The sequence below is a fragment of the Nipponia nippon genome, unplaced genomic scaffold (genome assembly GCF_047370975.1).
Source record: "Nipponia nippon isolate SJK-2023a ecotype South Korea unplaced genomic scaffold, ASM4737097v1 scaffold_7, whole genome shotgun sequence".
In the NCBI taxonomy this organism is placed as follows: Eukaryota; Metazoa; Chordata; class Aves; order Pelecaniformes; family Threskiornithidae; genus Nipponia; species Nipponia nippon.
The window spans coordinates 25,336,768-25,358,118 of NW_028262391.1; the positions used below are offsets into that span (position 1 = coordinate 25,336,768).

Consider the following 21,351-nt stretch of genomic DNA (forward strand, 5'->3'; position numbering starts at 1 on the left):
GGTGGAAAATGCCACAAGCACCCCTTGCAGGTCTGGCTGTATTCAGGAGGAGGAGGACTGAAGTCCCAGGAGTTGAGAAGCCTGTGGTACTTCAGACACCCCTGCCTGTGAACACCGTCTTAGACTACAGGCTGAAATAAGCTCTTGTACCTTCAGGGACTACTTCCAGCAGCGGCCCCTGCGCTCGCTTCCTCCTGCCCGCGCACAGCCTCTGGCACAGCCGCCAAGACCGGCCCCGCTGCTGGGCTCTGTGGGGCCCGCTAGCGCACAGGGCTGGGACGTGCCCTTCCTTGCCGAGGTCAGCGTCACCTCTGCTGAAGTGTCTCCTGTTTTCTTGGCGAGCTGTCCCTGGGCAGTTTATATGTGGGATTGCATGGCTTAAAATGTTTTAGATCTAAGTCCCAGTCAGCCCGATTCCGTCTGTAGACTCAAGAAGTTTAATATCCCTTTCCCCGAGCTGGCAGTGCTCCCTGAGTCACCAGCCTCCCATCAGCTGCCTCTTGCCTTAAACAACTTGGTACAGCAGCTCCTGCAGCCCCACACGCACCCCTCGCAGCCCATTGCTCTTTTCCAGCACTGCTGCATGTAAAGCTAGGGAGGGAGTTTTGCAATAATGTTGGAATTTGTTTGAACAGATTCAAATCGAACTGGATGGGGAGCATGCAGTCTTGAACACATCCTTATGTATTTCACATACAACTTTCCAGTATTTCTATCCATTATTATGTTTAAATTACAACCCTTCAGGGATAAAAGCCCATAGGTGTTCTGAATAGAATAGAAATAATGCAGGCAAGCAGGTATATGTCTCCCCTATCTACCTGGTGGTTAAAAGTCAATTGAATCTAGTTTTCAAAGGATTGAAAATTGTACCAGCTGGAAATAACTGCATCAGATGAACAGAGCAGGGAGTGTGTTGAATAGGCAGGTGGTGGCTTGCAGTATTTTCCTCTGGAAGGAGAGGAGCATGACAGCAGTTTGCCTATCCACATGAATCTTCCTCATTTTAATATCTGAAGGCAGTTAGGCACTAGGCTGGAATCCAAAGGCGCAGATCCTCCTGGTTAGCTGTGGGTCCTGCCCTCGGGTCTGGTGTCCCTCGCAGGCTGCACTGCGCTGTACTGCATTCTGGAGCCATCGTCACTGCCCTCTGGAAGTGCCCTCACCGCTGGCTGCAGAGGGAGACGGGGCCGACTCTGCTCCCTGTTTTGCTGCCTCAGTTTGGCTGCATTACCCTTGCCTTCTTCCCCCCTCCCTCCCCCCCCAAGTCTGCAAAATGGCCATTTTGCTGCTGGGCTGGCAGGGATGGACCCAGGCAGTCTGTCTGGCCTCAGGCTTAAGAGCAGCTCTGGTTTGCTGGAGCGTGAAGGGCACGGATTTGGCATCAGCCTCCATCCTCTGTATCCCTCACCCTGCGCTGAGCTGAACATAGTGAGGTGAAAGCAAGAGGGTCACCGAACTGTGGGGTTGTCTGTGCCCTACCCCTGGCACCGGACCACAGCACAGCCACCACCCAGCACGCTGCGCCTGCGCCCCGCTCGCTTTCTGATCGCTGATGGGGGTTTGGAAACATGTTTGATGTATCTTGAATGATGGGCTTGGTGAGGCTTAAAACTCACTCTGCTCCAAGGACTTGTGGCTGTGCATTTATGGAAGGAAAATGCAAAATAATGACTGAAGTGATTATACAATTCATTAGACTTTGAAAGAATCATATTTCTGTCAGCCCCGCAGCTGTTTCTTTTAGAGTTTTATTCTGAAAGATTGGAAAGCTTGGTTCATTTAACACACGTCAAGGTGCTAATTACATCAGGGCTGGCATAAACATGCACAAGGCAGCTGCTGACCATGTGGCGGAGAGAGCGGGGTCTGCTCCCTGCGCCGGCTTCCCCGTGCTGGTGGAGGGCTGGGAGCACCTGCAGCTCCTGCTCCTTTCACCGGGGAAATTGGGCGCTGACGGCCCAGTGCACGGAGCAGCCGTCGCCCTGATTTCCTGCTTGCACATGTGGCAATGCAAAGAACAGCACAGCCCGGCTTTTGTTGGTCATAGTATTTGAAGGTCCTTCCGTGGGGAGACTGTAAAAATGAAATGTTTTCCAACATGAAATTGCCACGTTGCAGATAGCCCCGATCACAGACCCAGCCAGCTCCCTGGTGAAACACAAACCTGTCCTCCCAATGCTGGTCTTGTTATAAAAGAGAGGGCAAGGCTGGCTTTCTGAGCATGTTCCTGGGCTGCCGTTCGTCCCGCGGGTGGCTCGGCAGCGCTCCTCACTGCTGGCCTGGCAGGACCCGCTCCCCTGCTTGGCCTTTTTTTGTAGCTGCTGTTCTTCATACTGACAACTTTATCCCAACTGTACAATTCCACCTGAGGGATTTGGGGTAATTGGAGTGGCTCTGAACACCCACCTGTATTTCCCAGTGCACACGGCCTGATCTGTGAAGACCTGACCTGTTTTCTCTTAAACACTATCCCAGAATGGGTTTTTCACAGCTGGCAGGAAAAACTGCCCTTACTTCTATCACCTGCCTTTGAAATATGCATGAGAAGGTAAGCGAGGGTGCTACGAATGCCTCGGCTGCAGCTGCCTGCATAGCTGTGTTCAGCCCCCGAACCTGTCGAGGTCTCCAGCTCTAGGTGCACTCTGCCTCTAGCTGCCCAGGACATGTGCCTACCTCTAGAAAGCTGTCTGCTGGCTTTAAAGCATCTGTTGGCTTGGAAACTGAAGTTGCCTGATGTTGCTGGGTTTAACTGGTGCTTCTGGAGGTTAGAATGGCCATTCAGACAGTAAGTCTTTCTACCTGGAAAAATATACCTGGGAGTTAGTGCAGGCAGATTTTGACATATATCTGACATGTCTGGAGGCATTTTGTGTCCACCCCAACCATCCCCACACCACGGCAAAACAGCAGCCAGGTGCTACAGGTCCCCATGCCCACCTTAGGTCCATACTGCTCCTGGGAGGCCAGAGCCAGGAAGGGACTGGGAGAGGAGCCGTGTGGCAGGGACATGGTCCAGCTCAGCAAACACCAACACCAACCTGCAGAGAGCTCCCTGCGGGCCTACCTCATACTGCCTTGGGCAGAATTTTTAGAGGGGACAGAGCTGCCAGAACGACACCTCCACCAACAGGGTTAGGGCCTAGCTCAGCCTTCTCCCTCCATCAGCCCGACCTGCCAGCGTCCCCATGACAAGCCAGGGGGATTGACAGCACTTCCAGCAGCCTGTATTTTTCACCCAGGCCTCTTTGTCCATCCCCAAATCTCTCCCCTCTACTTAACCCTGCTTCCCCTGAGAAGCAAGGCACAGATGGCTCACAGCAGCCTGGGGGTGAATGTGCAAGGGGAGTGGGGGGGTAGGAAAAATACCAGCAAGAGCTCAGCTTATTTTATTGGTGTTAAATGCCTTTCAGATGTACTTAAAGGCCCCTGAAGGCCGAGGAGTCCCATCACATTGCAACTAGGCTGCAGGTTCTCATTTGCTTTTAAGCCAGGCTTCAAAAGGAGAAAGGAATTGGGGTTGGGGTTTTTTTTTCTTTTTTTTTTTCTTTTTCTTGTTTGAAGCCAGCACTTCAAAAGCAGCATCGGCAGCTTGGCTGCAGGTTCTGGGTGCCAAAGGAGCTGGCCACCTCCCGATGGGCGCAGGAGGAGCCCTGCCGCTGGCTGCGGGAGGAACAGAGCCGGGCTCACCCCTCACAGCCGGACAGAGCCGGGTGTGCTGTGCCCAAGAGCCAGCTGCTGCGGTAGCAGCTTGGTACTGCCACTGTTAAAACGATTTTCCAGATGGCTGTGGCTTCCTAAAGCTCAACCTTGCTCCAATGTTCAGGAAGCTGGGAGGGGATCATTGCTCGATCAAAAAGACCCTGTAACTCCTGGATGTGACATACAGAGCTTGTCCCAGCACTAGTGCCTCTTCGGTCACTGTTCCCCAGGGCCTTCCTCTCTGCATCCCACACTTCGTTCTTTGGTCTCTCCAGCCACCTTTTCAGGAAATAATTGGCTTGGATAAAGAAATGCTTTTTGGCGTGAGGAGGGTGTAGCAGCTTTTAGCTAAAAGAGACAGGGTGCTTGTGAAAATTCTGTGACATATAAGACTCATATCATCACTTCCATGGTCCTTTCTGTGCCCTGATATTACTCAGGGTGTTTCGGAGGCTCTTGAATGTTTTCCACGCAGTAGGCATTAGGGTAACAGCAGAAAACATATCTCTCCTTTGCACCTCTCTATTATTCTGTGTGACCTGTCAAATGAGGTCCCAGTTCAGAAGGGTAAAAAACCTCCCACAATTGTAGATTCAGAGAGGTCCGGGGTCAGGCCAGGAGGAATTGCACCCCTTTTTTTGCATCCCTTGTGACTTGCACCAAACCTTACGCTGAAGAGAGGTCTACAAATCAGTGGGTGTTGTTTGGAGAATCAACATATAACCTGGGTAGGTGCTGTAGTGGGAGAAAGAACAGATAATGGTGGGTCTGAGAGAAAAGTGTCCCGTGGCTCTATAAAACATGCTTTTGTTATCTGTGAGCATCTGTATGTTCAAAGATGCGTAACTTGGGTTGAACATGGAAATCACAAGTTTGATTTGTTCTTTAAAGGCACAGAGGAAAGACAAGAAGGCTTTTTCCTGTGTTCTGGAAAAATCTAGCCCATTTTGACCAGAGTGCTGCCCTGCTGCTGTGTGTCCTACAGAGACTAAAGCCCTGGCCATCCCAAGAACTGTCTGCACTGAGGTGTCTTCAGTCCCTAGAGTGTCTGTGCAGGGGTGTCTCGCCTGTTTGAGCTGAGTGCTTTCCCTTCTACAATTAGTTTTGCCTCCCTGTGTCTCACTTCAGAAAGTTTATAACTGTTCTGAAGTTATGTTTTAGGTAATACGAAGGATAACTTAGTTCTCCTCAAATGTGTCTCAATGCAGGGAGGCAGAGTGTGTGACTGCTTGTTATCCCTGAGCCTCCTGTGTTTCTGTGATTGTCTGCTTAGAAAGCATATTAATAAAATACATGGCAGGAGCTTTTTTTTTTGTTAGAAGCCTTTCACACTGAATATCTTCTAAATTGGCTGGGGGGTGGCAAGGAACCCAGCTAGCGACTAAGCCCCCAGCCCATCCTCTCAGCAAATTGCTTGCGAAAGTCATTAATTTTACTGTAATTGATTTAAACATTGCTCAGGAGGAGGAAAAATTAGGGAAAACAATGCCACTCTGAATGCTGAGAATTAGGTGTTCTCAATTTTCTGTCATATTACCTCCACACGTGCCCGTTCTCTGCTGGCTGCTGTGCAAACACCGGTGCCGAATAGTGGCAGCTCAGCGGTCGCGTTGGGTGGCTGTGCCGTGAGCTGCGCAAACCTGCAAGCAAGCTCCAGCTCCGTCCGAGACATGATACAAGAGAGTCTGCAGAGATCTTTTGCTCTGGCAAAGCGTTTGCCTCCAGCAATTCACATCTGGTTGGGTGGCTCCGTCAACAAAGCATGAGCACATCAGGCTTTGGAAAGTAGCCATGGAAAAGCACAGAGCTCGTCTCTTGCTACGAGCCACCGTCACGGGGTAATACCTGATGACAACCTCCTTGAAATGTCAGCGCTTATGGTGGAATGGGGCTTTTTATGAGGCAGCCACCTGTTCCCGTTGCATTACCTCATTGCTACTCGAATCAACTACTGTATCCCCAGCTGTAACGTAGTTTTAATTAAAATGATTTATTGCTCAATACCGATTTGTCTGCTATTTTGGGTATATCTTAGAATAATATTTTTTCCTTATCACTTCATCACTGGGCTTACACTTTAAGGGACTGTACCCGCTGATGTCACTGGAATCAGAATAGAGTATGTGGATTTTAACTGAGCAGTGATGTAGGAACAATGTATTTTTAAGCTGGGCTTAGCTTTGTTTTATGTATTTATTTATACTTCTGACAACTGAATGAGGAGTGCCCTGGCTCCAAGCCATATCTCTCAGTAATATTTTTTTTTCCAGATCCTTGGGAAATGGCTTCTCCAATGTATTGTGCATGTTCTCTTGACATCTTAATGCAGTGTCTAGGTCACTGAGCTAAGAAAAGAGTATAGGTGCCAGTAGAATTAAAGGAGAACCATGTCTTCTTAAAGGAGAACCAGCCACAGGCTGGGCCAAGTTGATGGTAAAATCATGGAGAAATCAATTATTGTCATGTACTGTCTTCATGCTGTGCCAGATCATTTAAAGATGAGAAAATTATGTTAGCTTTCACTCCATCTGCAGGAATTTGTGTGCTCCTGCTTTCAGGCCACCTGTGATGAACAGAGGACGTTGCTTATTGATCTATCAGTTATTGCAAATCTGTGCTGGGAAGCCAGAGGGGCTCTCCATCAGGTCTTAGCTGGCATCTATTAGCGGTTGGGCAGGGGGGCAGGTTGTAATGTTTCAGGTTCTTCTAAAGGCTGAAGGGTGAATGCAGAAGCGCAAGGAATTGAAGATGTCTCAGTGTGCAGGTGGAGGTCAGTCTTGACTTTGCCAGCCTGAAGAAACTGCTTCACTCTCACTGTGGGAGTGTTTATCTGGAAAGAGCTGCCATGGAGGGCGCGTGGTCCCACAGCTCCAGGCTGAGAAGCCCTTCTCCCCAGTGCCACTGCTGGAGCTGGCTGTGCCCGAGAGGTGAGCAGGCAGGAGAGCTGCAGCGCTCTCCAGGTTGTGTTGCTGTATGCATACAGGGGAGGGAATCTCAGCCCCTCCTAACTGTGGCTGGGATTCCCCTGTGTGGATTGAGTGGTTGAGTCTCCATCCCTGGAGGTATTTAAAAGACAGGTAGACGTGGTCCTTGAGGACATGGTTTAGTGGTGGACTCAGCAGTGATAGGTTAACAGTTGGACTCGATGATCTTAAGGGTCTTTTCCAACCTTAACGATTCTATGATTCTATGATTCTGTGATACAACATACCTGAAAAAACCCTGGAAGTTTACTTCAGCAAACTAATCCACAGGGACTAAAAGATGTTTAAAGGGCTCCGTTCCTTGCATGCTGCAAGTCCCCCTAAGGGATGGTACAGGATCAGGGCCGGGAGGGCTCTCGGAGCCCCAAGCCCTCGCTCTCCTCTGCCCTGTGTGGAGCAGAAGTCCATGGGCTGGGTGGAACAATGAGGAACTGAGCTCTGGCCAAAAAAACATGCAGAAAATACTCTCTGAAATTCCTCTTCCTGCCCTCTCATCCCTCTGTTCTCGGTTCACCTCTGCAGCCTGCCTGTAAAAAAGGAGTGCTGCTGCCAACAGGAGAGGTTTGAGTCATTCTTTGGGGAAAGGGAGTGGAGCCTGGCCTCTTCCACCTGCAAAAATTAATACTTATCCTTTCTGCCAAGAGATTAAGTTGAACAGTTGGCACCTGCCAGATTCAGTGGAGCAACAGCTGGTGGTGGATGTGTCACCTGCTCACCTTCAGAGGAGAGGCTCTGGGGCACGGGAGCAGGGGCGAGGGGTGCCGCCTTGCCTGGAGGCTGCAGGCTGCCTGCACCTGGGGCAGTGTGGCACTCCCCTGTCCTCCAGGAGACAAAGCCACCTTGCGAGAGTGACAGGCTGGCGACGCACACAGGTCCTCTCTGACATCCAGAAACGACCCTTGCTGAGGTGCAAAAGCAGCGTTTTTCCCCCCAGAGCATCAGGAGCTGAGCCTGAGCCTTGGGCACCGTTGTCACCCGGTGCTCTGCCTGCACCTGCTGCCCCAAGGCAGGTGGCAACAGCCCACAAGAGCTGCATGGGCGGGAGGCAGCCACTCTGTGGGCCCTGGCATGGATGCAGGTGGTGTGGCTGGGGACAGACAGTTTTGGCTGGCTGACAGCCGTGGACAGGTCGGAGCTAGGTGGGTTGCAGGACAGCAGGCAGCTGTCTGCGTCACGGGGAGCCTTGGCAGCTGCCCACGCTTGCCAGTCATGCCCGAGGCCAGATGGAGTAGGTGGGCACCGAGGAGCAGGCCCCCACTGCCGCTCCCCTTCTACAGCTCTGCGTGGTGGCAGGGCACGGGTAGCCCTGCACGATTACTCTCCGGTGGGTGAGGGAGTGCTGTGCTCAGCATGTGAAGGTCCTTTTTTTTTTTTTGGCAGAAAAAGACATGCACAGAAATAAATGCAGAGACCAGGATAAATTCTGCAAGCATAAATACTTGTTAAATGCCCACTGGGCCTGTCACAAGCTTCATTTAAATACGGGCTCGCTGTGGTCACCTGGGTAGCTGCAGTACAGTTGCTGGGTTTGCACTGTACTTTAAAGCTAAGCATGTTGGAGATGCTTTTCTGAGCCAAGATCTGTCGTTTGCCTCTCTCCATGTCCCCCGTGGGCTCTGGCAGGGTACCAAATAGCTTTGTTTTCTAGCTGCTGGTGGCTGTCCTCTCTGCCACTGGATGGCTGGCCCGCATCGCCCCAAGGGCGTTTCCTGCGCAGGCGATGCTGCACTCCCACTTTCCAGCCAAAGCACTTCAGCTCCCTCCACTCCAAAAGGCTGCGCAGTGCAACCACGGATATATGTGGGCGCAGGCAAACCATCCGGCTGCTCCCTGGTTCTCATCAGTACTGTGGAAAGTCCCATGTTCCAGGGCCCAGCTATGTGACTCATTTGTGCCGTGGCTCCCGGGATGTTGCAGCCAGGTTTGTGCTGTGCGAGGTTACAGTGCTCCACGGCCACAGCTGGATAAGCCAGGACGAGCGGTGAGGGGGCATGCCGGTAAAACATGGAGACAAAGTTGTGTTCGGGACCTGATTGCCTGTGCAGGTTACATGCTATGGTTGGAGCTTCACCGTATGATTCATGTTTGCAAATGCTCTGTCTGGGGAAGGAGAGGTCACAGCTCCTTTCCTAGCTGCATCTCCTGGTTTCTGTGCAAATGCTCTGGTTTCGGAAGGTCTTCAGCTAGTCTGTTAGTGTTAAACGTGCTCTTACCTGTTGTCTTTTCAGTCACTATTCAGTCATGGTTATTTAAACCCTGAGATGAAAAATAAACTATTCTTTTGTTTGCCTGTCCCTCTGCTTTGTTGCATCCCCTCTTCATCACTGAGGCGGGAGACGGCAGTGCCTTCGCCAGCTTCTCCCGGGGATAAAGCATGTGGCACCGTGCGGTGCGGCAGGACAAAGCCTCCATCTCCTGGCAGAAGAGCTGCACGGCAGCCGGGCGCCGGTTTTTGTCTGGAGGAGTTGTCCCAGAAAGGAGGCAGAAACCTCGCCGAGGAAGCAGAACGAAGCCTTGACGTGCATGGTGTTTCCTCCAGGGCTCAGCCCCTCCAGCCGCAGTGAAGCACAGCGTTTGTCCGAAGGCATCTCAGGGCTTGTTCTGGCTGCGGAGGCAGGGAAGCGGTCTCCATTTGGGTTCTCTCTCTGAGACCTAGAAATTTTTGTCTTGGTCCTGAAGAAGGTTCTCACGAGGTTATTTTAATGCATTCCTGCCCGATGAAGACATCCAACATCTGTTTTTCAAGGCTGACTGGAAGTGAGGTGCTATCGTGCAGGCAGTTTCAGGAGGGGAGAAGCTTAGGGATTTTCTCTCTCAACCTCCGATAGTGGGCTCAGCATGTTCACACTAGGGGTACCTCAGAACTGAATCTTTCTGGAGTTCCCCCAGAAGAAACTTAAAAGGCCATGTTCAAAGTATTTTTCACAAGCAATAAAGAGGTCAGGGCAGTTCTCAGCATTGCAACTGCGGTTCATGGCTCAGGGATTTTTCCACGTTGAGATTTGCCCCTTCCATCACTTTCCTCCTTTGGGCTCCTTGTGAGTGCTGAGTACCTGGTATCAAGGGATATTTGCATGCAGACACTTATGTTTATTTTTGTAAATTATTTTAAAAGAATGATAAGGGACAATGTCAGACTTGGATCTGAGCAAAGATGGAAAAAGACTACAAAGGAGAAAACACTTTAGCAATAAGACAGGGGAGTGCTGAGCTCTGCCAGCATCTCTGCAGGCTCTGCCAGGTTGTTATACATCCCTCATCTTACACTGACAGGCCCTTGCCCATAGCAGTCAGAGGGGGACACTGTCCCGTGGCTGATGGTCTGGGGGGACTTTGACGCGCTGCGAAGGCTGCTGCCCTGCTCTCTGGGCTCTGCACCTGCGCTGGCTCTGTGCTTATGGGACGAGGGTGGTTTAATTAAAGGTGGCAAAGCCACCTCCAGAGGCACCTGGAGGCAAAGCATTGACTGCATGTGCAGTGCCTGCAAGCTGCTGGCACGGCATGTGTTGCCCACTTCGCCAGCTGCCTGCGGCTGCTGAAGTGCTTTCAGAGAGCAATCACTTCCCAGTGTCGAGTACTCTCAATTGCCCATGTTTTTGGAATTGTACAAGTCTTCCCCCAACACCATTCTCCTTTCCAAAGATGCCAGCTGAGAACTTTCCATGTCCAGGCCCCCGCTGTGCGTCCCCCCAGGAAGCCGGAGATGTGGTTTGTGGTGGGACACCTGCATCTGCCGGGCAGTGACAACAAACCCTGCCTGCAGAAAGGGCACGGCGGTGGCACTGATTGCAGGGGCTCCAAGGGCATACGTGCACCATGTGTCTGCGTCACGATTACAGCCGGTGGACAGCCCAGGCTGTCCTTGTGGCCACCAGACCTAGCTGGAAGGAGGATGGTGCTCATGGTTTTTTCCCAGAACCCTGGCTTCAAACACAGCCCGAGGAAATAGCAGCTGCCTCAGAGGTCCCGTCCCTCTGACAGGGGTGACGCCCGAGGAAGGGTGGGGGGAAGGAGAGGCAGTGAGAGGGTAAGCAGCTTTCCCAAGGCTGCACACCCGGGGAGCCGTGCTGCCTTTCAGATCACACCAAGCTCCTTCACCCCAGGGAAGGGGGGAGTTCGCCCACGTCCCCCCCTGACCAGCCTGTGTGTCTGACTCTGATCTGTCTCCCCCAGGTATCTCTCAGCCATGAGTGCACTCGCGCCATCATGAAGCTGATGTACTGCCCACACTGCCGGGGCATGTCCAGCGTGAAGCCGTGCAACAACTACTGCCTGAATGTCGTGAAGGGCTGCCTGGCCAACCAAGCGGACCTGAACACCGAGTGGAAGTACCTGATGGGTAAGGTGACCTTACTCTGCTGCAGCACAGCTGCCTATCACGGCAACTTTTGAACTCTCTGAGGTAGTGTTTGGCAAGTAAAGAAAGGACCGTTGGAGGCTCTTACACCACAGTTTCTCTGTCCATGATCTGATGCTTAGAAGCTATTGCAGGACATTTTGCTGGGCTTTAATACCATTAGAACGGACACTGCTGGGCTGGCTAACAAGGGCTCAAAGAGCTCTCAGCTTGACTGTGCTGATTTGGGATTGCCCACACTTTGCATTCAAATAATTCTTCCTTCCCTCCCAAGTGCTGAAGCTTAGGGACAGATCCTGCCACCTGTACGCTGTCAGAGCTGCCTCCTCATCCACACCAGAGCACTTGTGAGAGCACAGGAGAAGCACTTGCTGCCCTCCTTGGGAGGCAGTCTAGAAACCAGCCAGAAACTGTTTGCATGGGTGAAGAGCAAAGGGAGCAGAATTGCATACTTGTAAATGGGAAGAGGTGTCTTAAACAAAAACATGGGGAGAGAGAAGTCACAGGCATTGCCAGGAATTGGAAAATTAGACTTGTATTTTAAATAAGAGAAGAGCTCATTTTGGTTTGGTTTTGTCACTCGGTTAAGCTGATGGGTCTCTTAAAGTGGGCTGTGGGTGTATAGCATGTCCATTTCATTGAGTTTAAAGCCAGAAATATCACTGTGATGGTTTGGTCTGATCTCCTGTGCAACACAGGCTGGAGAACTTCAACCAGGCGTTTCTGCAGGAAATTCTGTGTTGCCTGATCAGACCTGGGCACCTCTTTTAAGAAGACCTCATGTGTCACTCAGCTGTTTTTCCAGAGCCTGTGGCTCCTGGTTTAACTGTGAACTGCTGCTGGGAGTGGCTTGTGGAGCTGATGGGCATGGTTTAAGGCTGGTGAGGGTCTGTGTTTAGAAAATGGTGTGTTTGTGTTACAGCGCACATCCTCTCCCCATCTGCAGTCCACCAGGGGAGGTTGTTTGCAGTGGTAAAGCTCTCTTCCTTGTGCCCACAGAGCATTACCCAGCAAGCTCCTCTTTCTCTCCCAGGTTGTACATTTAGACCTGGAGTGATCTGAGACCTGAGGGAGCCTTGATGTTTGTCTGGGCTCACAGAAGGCAGGCACTAGGGGAGATAAGCTTCGGGCTTGGCCTTTTCCCTTGTCTTGGCTCCTGCTGCCTGGCCAGCAAGACTGCCAGCTCACTGGCCAGCTGCAGCCCGACAGGCTGACTCAGAGTTGATGTGTGGTGGGGTTAACAATAAAAATCCAGCTGAAGCTCAAGGGGTGTCATCTGCCTCTCAAGGGACACTGCAAAATAAATATCAAGCCACTGCACACAGAGGCTGGTGAGGTGTGTTGGCCAGCTGCCTGCCTCACGCTAGGGGCTAACGAACCAAGTGGCAACTTACTGCAGCTAATTGGAAGCGCTCCCCCTGAGAGCAGCTTGGGAGGCTCCTGTAAAAGAGGGGAACGAATATTCCCTTCCCCGAGGGTTTGCACCAGGATTTTGATGGCACTTTGGCCTTTCTGACCAGAGCAAGCCAAGTGTTACCTGTCACTGCTCTTCTGGTAGGATGACTGCCCATCTCCTGAAAGGTCAATGTACAGGTCTCCTTGATTGACAGGGAGGCAATTCCGAGTGCATTTTGCACTTCTTCTGCCTTCTTCTTCCCCAGGAGACACTGTTCTTGTCAAGGGGTGATGGCTAGGAGCAAATTGGAGCTGCTTTCAAATTTCAGTTGAACATTTTAGTGTCAGAGGTCACAATTTGATCAAGGACTGGAGCAAGACATAGAGTCAAAGGTAGCAGTTCACTGGCATTGTCCATTCTTCACCCTTCTCCAGGCCCTTCTGTGTAGCTGGAGAGGATTTTGTTACACTAAACACTGACTTATCTTTCAATTTGACAAATTAGGGCAGGTCAAATTAAGGGAGATTTTTATAGTAAGTACTTCAAACATAATTTATCACTAATTTGGGGGTGCAGCCTTTGATTTAAATGTCTGTATCTCAACTTTAGTGCCTCTGCAAGCTAAAATTGTCTGGAAAATACAGTCTGATGACACCGCAATCCCTGAGTGGCAGCAAAGTTAAACTGCAAGCTCTTTAATGTTGCAGGAGATGTTATTTCCCAGAATACAAAAAAACGTTACCCCCTTGTATGGCATGTTTAGCTTTAGAAAGCAGCGCTGCCATAGGACTGTGTTGCAGGAAAAGAGACCACATTAACTTGGAAACTGTGGCCCTTGTTTCCATTCTTGCTCAAGCTAACCAGCAAAACCTTTTAAGAGACCACATTAACTTGGAAACTGTGGCCCTTGTTTCCATTCTTGCTCAAGCTAACCAGCAAAACCTTTTTTCTTTACTTTTCTTTTGAGTGCTGAAAATAAGTACATAATTTTTCCAAGTTGTGACTTTGCATGTTGTTATATCCTATATTATAGACCTGAGCAAAGAGTATTTTGTGATCCAGACTGGCTGAGGTTTGAGCCCTCCCAGTTGTTTTTCTAATTGACTTGTGCCCTTGCTCCCCGCCAGCTGGACCTGCTTTCGGACTGTGAGCCCTGTAGGCATGATCTGGTATCTCCTGTGGGTTTGTGCTGTCCCTCATCTAGTCCTTGCCCAGCTTGGTCATTCTCTGAGAGCTGTCAGGGTCTGAACATCAATCATGTAACAGCAGGGAGAACATACTTGCAAGGATTGAGCCTGCTGTTAAATTGACAACAGTGGGCTCAGGATCAGGCCTTCGTTATTAACGTACTACCTCCACTGTGGGCCTAGCATTTCTGCACAAACCTCACCTAGACCTTGTGGAAGTCATTTGGGGTCTTTCTGCTGATTTCTACTGGCTTGCCCAGGCAAGGGACTGAACACTTTCCTAGCAGGTTTGAAATGGTGGTGGTCCCTGGTTGTGCCCCAGCTGGCTGGACTCCTGCTTGAAGGAAATTTGCTCTGCGGCTCAAAGATAAGCATCAGTCCTTTAAAGCAGTATCACGGGTGACACATATACATGGTGGGATGGTGTAGGTTGAAGGACATGTTTGACTGATATTCTGTTGAACTGCTGGGTATAATTCACGTGGTGGTTTCATCGCTCATGCATAATGTCGGCAGTACAAACTCATGCTGAATAAGCTTTTCTGCAACATTACAACCATCTGCTGTGACAGTCTCCTGCCAGGCTGATGGGTGAGGTATCAGGATTTAGGACGGAGGAATTAAGCACTCCTAATGAATAACTCCATTTACGAATGGTACCGATCTCCAGCCTAGACCCTGGGATTTGACCCTCTTTGTGTAGAGAAGAAGAACCAACACAAAGCCATCCCACTTGTTTTCTTCCATGTGGTGAGGCCACAGGAATGTGAAGCACTTTCTGTTCCAGATGAGCACAGGCCACCCCAGTGCCATGACAGATCCCTTGTCCTGCCAGGAGGTTTTTGGTGTGTCTTGGGGGACGCAGACCACACTGGAGCTATCTGAGGTCACACATAACTGAACGCCAGTGCTGATGAAGCTTAGACATGGCCTGGCCTCCAGCCTACTAAAGCACAAGTGGTAGGAAATTGAGGCAGCAGCAGCGTAGCAGTGACTTTCAGAATTACAATTTTTGACTGGCAAAGTCAGACCTGGTTAAGATCCCATTTTAGATGTCCAAACCCAGTTTTGGTCCTGCCCTGAGATCCTATTTAAATCTTGCTGGACACCGAGGATGTCAGTCTTCCTCTGCAGTGGCATTCCCCAGTGCCTCAAGCCCTGCGAGCATACAGGCTGCCCTTGCTTCAGACCCAGCTGGAGTGCTGAGAAGCATCTCTGGAAGTAGGCAGACGTTGGTAATTTTTTTGTAAGCCAAGCACGGTCCCAAAGCAGCCATCCAGGCAGGAGCTTCCAGGCCAGGCAGGAGTGCTTGGACAGCGGAGCTTTCCAAGATAAGAGGAGCTGAGAGCAAGAGACACCCCTCAGTCGCTCCGTGTCCTGTTTACCAGTTTAGTTGTGGTCATTTTTGTCTGCTCCTCTGCCTTTAGAGCCCGATATTTTTCTGGCTGGTTGCGTGTTGTTCTTCCAGAGGTGATGGTGAGAAGAATTAGTCCTTTTCTCACTCCTTCACTGCCACAGAAGCTAGTGCCCATGTCCAGTACCTTTGGCACTTTGCTGACCCCAATCCTCCCACTTTCTGCTGGCTGCAGTGCTTTGCTGAAGATACACAGTGAGTTAGGAGGGTTAGGTCCAAGTATTGCTATGCATTACTCTAATGTTTCAGCACCAATTTTCCATTTTTCCTTTCTGTAGCACCCCAGGAAATGTTGGTCACTTTGTGTTTCATTTACCATTTGCAGGATGTGACCTCTATTCCTCTGCCGCTGAACATGGCTTTGCCTATGTGCTGGGAAGGGACAGCTGTCCCGTGCCAGAGGAAAACGAGCATGCACTCGGGCAGTAGTGAAATGTAGAGATGTCTCCCAGCAAGCCTGCCGAGGGGCCAACAGCTTATCCCACCCAGCATGAGTGTGATCTTTAACTGGGTTTGTACAGAGTCTGATGAGAGATGTCTCTGTCTTGTTTTACTAGATTCCCTGGTCATAGTGGCTGATCGGATCGATGGACCGTACAACGTAGACACTGTAATAGGGACTGTTCACATGAGGATCGCTGAAGCTATTTCTAACTTGCAAGAAAACAAAGATTCAATCACAGCCAAGGTAAGAGCATGTGCCTGGGCCTGGCTGAGGATACACCATGGGTAATTGCCAGGACCAAATATTTTTTGTGCTCACTGTTGAGCTGAACTAAAGGAGAGGAAGGATGAAAGAGATCAAATGTCCACTCTTTTAATGATAGGAAACCACCCATCTTGCACAGGCAAAAACCTTCTCAAGTGTTTCCAAATATCCTCCCTGCCACATCCAGCCAGCCTCCTTTAGGTACAGATATGCAAGGTGGGACTGCATATGCAGTGACTGTGGGAGGCATGGTGCCATTTGCTGTCAGGTGCCTCAGGTGTCTGAAGAGTCCTGAAGTATTTTGGCTGAGCTGAGGCATTTACAGAAAGTGCACAGTCCCTAGTGACAGGAGGCAGCTGCTTTAGCCTGCCTTGGGGTGATGTTCTGCAGTGGAAATGCTGGGCTATCAGGTTGTATCTGTGGGATGGAGTTGCAATCTGGCAGTCCATCTGGAGAGTATAAAACAGGCTCTCCTGATGCTTACCTGTCTTCCAAGAAGTATATCATGAAGCTCTCTTCTATTGGTCTTCTATTTTTAGTATATTTATCCACTTAACCACAATCACCTCTGTAGCTGCAGGTAAGAGAAGTTTTGGGAACAAAAACAGCCCTCCAGGGCTTCTGCTTTTTGCCCAGACATTCCCCAAGTCCTGCAGCTATCCCACAGTTAGGGGGATGCAGATGGAAGGAGCAGGGCAGATCCTAACTGGGTCTTGCAGAAGGGGGGGGGCAGAAGTATTGCTTAGCCAAGCAGGAATTCACTGGCACACGTCAAAGCACTAACAGCAGCATGCATCCAGGTACTCGTTTAGGTTTCTTTTCTGACATGAAAGGCCATAGTCTTTCTTCCCTTGTTAGGTGAGACTGAGGTTGTCTACATAAAAGCAAGCCCATGATGTGGGAAAACATGGCATCATCTGCAAAGAAAGGTGTTTCCGAGGGGCATATAGTAAATTTGGTACAATGAAAAGGAGTAAATAGTCTAACTGGTGTTCGACTGGAGCAACCAAATGTGTTTGATAAGCTTCTCAGTATGATCTGGTGACCAGGTGAACGTGGCAGGCTTTGCTGATGGCACTGGTAGCAGAGGTCAGGAGCTGCAAATTGCTGCAGCTCTAAGCTCTGGTTCTGAGCATGGCAGAGTGATCAGGTAAAGGATATCATTGCCAGATGAGCTCAGGACTGGCCCAAGCCAGTCCTGGGAGTCTTCTGTCTCGGGGCTGAGGGCAGTAGGCTCAGGCTGCAGCTGAGGGCTTCAAACGTTACCAGCCTAGAGCCAGGGCACTGTCTGCCATTTGTGAGAAGAGCCAGAAGTGGCCCTTGGACCCAATGACACCCTCAGTGGTGGGTTCTCCTGGGATCTGGGGAATCACTGGAAAGAAACACTTTTGATACTGAGCCCTGTGTTCACTGCACTGCAGAGCACGCTCCCTGCTTCCTTGCACTCCCCCTCGCTCCCTGTGGCTCTCTGATGGATTTCAGGCAGCAGGAGCTATCAAAGGCTGCAAACGTCTGTTTGCTTTCATTATGCAGGAGACTATTGATCATCTCAGTCTGCAGGACACGTGTACTCTCCATCAGTAATGGGCATTGCTCACCTAAAGCCCTTGGGCTGGCAAGTGGATTGCCTTGATACCATGCTGTGGTGGAGCTGCTGCAAGAGCCACTGTCTTGGAGACCTCCCAGGGCTTTTACCTCCTGAAAGAGTTGTCTCCTGCTAACAGTAACAGGCCAATAAGAAAGATACAGCAGTGAAACCAAATTGGTTTTATTTTGGTAGAACCAAGTTGAAAATGTTCTATGTGCATTTTTGAAGGTGGGGCTTTATGCACAGAGCAAAGGAGACAGACGAACAAATCGGCTTGGTGCTGAACTGCCATAGTCATTGGATCCATCTGGTCAGCAGGACAGTGCCCCCCAGGAGGGGGTGTTCTGGGCTGAATGTCCCTCAGACACACCAGTGAGACCCACTATCACTGACGGGACTCTTGTCTAGATTACAACTTTGCTGATGGCTGTCAGAATCCACTAGCAAAAGCATTCAGCAGCTGGCACAGGCTCCATCAGCAGTGCTCCTGCCTGAGGTCTTGATTTCTGTGCTTTAAGGGGACACCATGCAAAGTCAAATTTATCGATAGCTTCGGACAGCACCCTGGTAACCACAACAAGCTTGGAGCCATCTTTTCAAATCAGATGACTTTCTTTGTAAAGGCTGGTGTGTCCTGAATCAAACTGACAGTGCAAAGGCCCTTCTGACCTTTGACGCTTCATTAAATCTGGCTGTCCGAGCACTCCTTCCACCAGCCACAGTGAGGCTCAGTTGCCTGAGCCCTGGCTATCTGCAGCAGAGGTGTCGTTGCCTGGACTGGTCATGCAGAGACTAGGAGAAACAGGCGCTTCCAGGGCACGCTTCGTCTCCTCCTAGAGGCAAAGTCTGAGGATTTGTACCTTCAAAGTGCTTCTGCTCTCCTTTGGCTACGAAGCACGCCTGGGCAGGTAGTTATGATGGTGGGAAGTACCCAAAGTTAGGAGGTAAATCAGTTTGGCTTCGTCATTTGCCCCTGAAACATCCAACCTGACAGACTGTGACACACCTACTGTCTTTGCATTCCCCTGGTTGGAGGGGGCATTCATTTGCTGAGTGTGGGTGCCGACTGCAAGAGTCATTGGGGTAGTCCCACCTCAGTCTGTTGTCCAAATCAATGAAGCTCACACGCTCTGCAATCTTGAAGCCCACACTACTGGTGTGATGAGTGTGAGCAACTCCCATCTTGTTCTTCCCAGGATTTTATTTTTCAATCATAATAGGAACAGATAAAATTGCTAGAAATAATTTAATATCAACATTGATGACTCATCCAAAAACGTGCTAATTTTGTGTTAGTGCTGAACATTTTGCTTGATAGCGGTAACCAAAACCAGTTACAATATGCTGAAAACACATCCTGGCATAAGACTAACCTGACCAGAAACTAAGACAGAATCTCAGAGATCTTGCAGGTAGGAAAGATAAACATACTTAAGAAGAAAAACAAAAAAAACGTAACTGTGGAGTGCTAATTAATTAAAGAAATAGTATCAAAACATGGGATAGAGAGTTTGGTTTGTTTTTCAGGTTTTCCAAGGCTGTGGAAATCCCAAAATCAGCACAAAAGGCTCCAGCACCGAGGACAAGAAAAGGCGGGGGAAGGTTGCGTTGGAAGCAAAATCCTCTGCGCAAGCGCTGGAGATGCTGGTGAGTTTGCCTCCGAAGCTCGCTCCCCGCCGGTGTGCCAGGGCAGGTGTGCGGGTGCGCTGCCTCCCCTGGGAGGCCTGGGAGCCCGGCCGGCGCAGCGCTGGGTCCTGCGGGTTGGGGCAGACCTGAATTGCCTTTGCAATGAGTCTGAAGAAGATCAGATTGACGAGTGCTGGCATGACCCAAGCAGATCTGATCTTGCCTCAACACAGGGTCGGGGTCTAGGTTGCTGATAACCAATTTCTCAGGGATTTGGTGCCAAACTTATCTGAAAAGGCTCCTTGCCATTGGTGTCATTGAGCCTCAGGCAGACCAGCCTGGATACTGGGGCCAGAGGTCGTCCTCCATGGAGATTTTAGGTTCTGTGGATGATGAGCTGCAGGATCTGCCATGGTCCCGCGTTTCAGAGGCTCCTCACTCACAGACATCTGCCTGTCCCATTCTGGCATACCCAAGGCTGCTTCTCAGCATTGTCCTCATGGCCCAGAAGATGATCTTCTCCTGGTTAATCTTATGGTACCAGAACAGTCCTTAGCATGTAACCTTCAGCCTTGGGTGCTTGGGTTGATGGTTGGTCTTTAGGGGAAGGTTGGTGACATATCCCTGTCTGCATAAAAACAGACTTTGTGATGGTAAAACAAAAAAAAATGGCAGAATCCTTGTCCTTTCCACAGCCCTGGGGCGCCCCAGAGCTCTCCTGGCCCTGAGCATCCTCTTTGTTTACAGGTTTTAGATGCCAAAGGGAATCTGACAGCTCTCAAGACTTACTGGATCACCCTGCCCGGCATCCTGTGCAGCAAAAAAGTAATGGCCAGCTCAGCAGCGGATGATAAGTGTTGGAACGGGATGACCAAGGGCAGGTATGGAGAGGGTCAAGGTGCCAGGATAGCACCATTCCTGGGTGAGAGAGGGAGGGTTTAATAAAAGGCACTTATACATCATCTCAGCCAGCCCCCCTTGTTCAGACTGAGCCAAAAGGTCTGTCCCTGTCCCCAGAAACGCTGCATTTCCTAAAAAACTGGTACCAGGGAATGTCAAGCCTGTTGTCATTTTGCTGTGTGTTGGAGAGTTAAGCATTGAAATGCATTCACCATGAAATAACTGTATAGTTTTGTACTAATGAAGCAGTTTTGCAATTCCACGTGCACTCAGAAGGCAGAAGGGCTAGGTTTACCTCACAAACTCCAGAGCTGTTGCTGAGAATTGCATACATGTCTTTCTATCCATACCTGCTCTGAAATGCTGTTCCCTCATGAGAGGAGGCACCCGGGTGACATCAAACAGCTGCAGAAACACCTCCCACCCATGGCTGACAGTTAAAGGATGGCTGTGAGGGGAGATGGGCAGCTGCTGGACATGCACCTTTCTCTGCTCCTCTCCACGGACCTGCTGGGCTGGTCTCTGACAGCCTGGAGCCAGCACCTTCAGTTCTTCCATATTTCACGTTGATGCCATCAGTGCTGCAGATCCGCAGGAGCAGATGGGCCGGGGCACTGCCAAAGGGAGCAGCACAGCTCTGTTTGCTGGTTGAGAGCTCCCAGTTAGCTGAAGCTTTCCTGGGGGCCTGTCTGGTCGTACTGGGCCGGGGACATTCGGTCGTCCCAGGGTGTCAGTCCCCACAGGGTTTAACCAGGACAGGGATGAAGGTGCTCCTCAGCCTCCCATATGGACAGAGCTTTTCCGTAAGGGAGCGTCACTGTGGCTCCACAGGTACCAGCCTGAGAGCAACCCCTCAGCCCCATGCACAGCTTTTCCTGCAGGAAACCCGCCGCTCCCCATGCCGGGACAGTGATGCTGTAAGGCCACCAGCCTCCTCCTACAAGCTGAGCTGGCCTCAGGGCCAGGCTCTGGCCATGGCAGCATGGCTCAGCCATCCATAGAGCTGGCTGCCTCGCAGCAAACACCAGCTTATGGAGGCTGTTCAACAAGCCAACACCACTGACTGCAGCTTCTCTGGGGTTCAAAGAGGCTGGATTATCACTAGTGTCTGTAATGGGGAGAGGTGAGCTTAGCTGGGGGGGAGACATCTAAACCTGTCGCCTTCCTTCGCAGTTACCTGCCCGAAGTGATGGGGGACGGCTTAGCTAATCAGATTAACAACCCAGAGGTGGAGGTGGACATCACCAAGCCAGATATGACCATTCGCCAGCAAATCATGCAGCTAAAGATCATGACAAACCGGCTGGGCAACGCTAACATCGGGAATGATGTGGATTTCCAAGACGCAAGTGAGTTTAGCATAACCAGAGAGGTCCATAGCAGGCGAGAGGGGCTGAGCAGTCAGTCCTGGCAGCCTGCATGGGCCTCCATGCAGACCCTGCAGCTGGGCCCTGAAGGCAGAGAGGGGTTGTGGTGACCTGGCTTTTG

General features: G+C 50.6%; 1 protein-coding gene across 3 annotated transcripts in view; it reads left to right on the forward strand.

Moving 5' to 3' along the window:
• GPC1 (glypican 1) overlaps positions 1-21,351 on the forward strand; it is a 329,611-nt gene that overhangs the window by 302,829 nt on the left and 5,431 nt on the right. For all 3 annotated transcript variants that reach the window (XM_087739178.1, XM_087739179.1, XM_087739177.1), the window contains 5 exons: positions 10,860-11,025; positions 15,598-15,728; positions 18,865-18,984; positions 19,711-19,844; positions 21,037-21,212. In XM_087739178.1, coding sequence (XP_087595304.1) covers positions 10,860-11,025; positions 15,598-15,728; positions 18,865-18,984; positions 19,711-19,844; positions 21,037-21,212 — 727 coding nt within the window. The remainder of the gene's footprint in view (positions 1-10,859; positions 11,026-15,597; positions 15,729-18,864; positions 18,985-19,710; positions 19,845-21,036; positions 21,213-21,351) is intronic.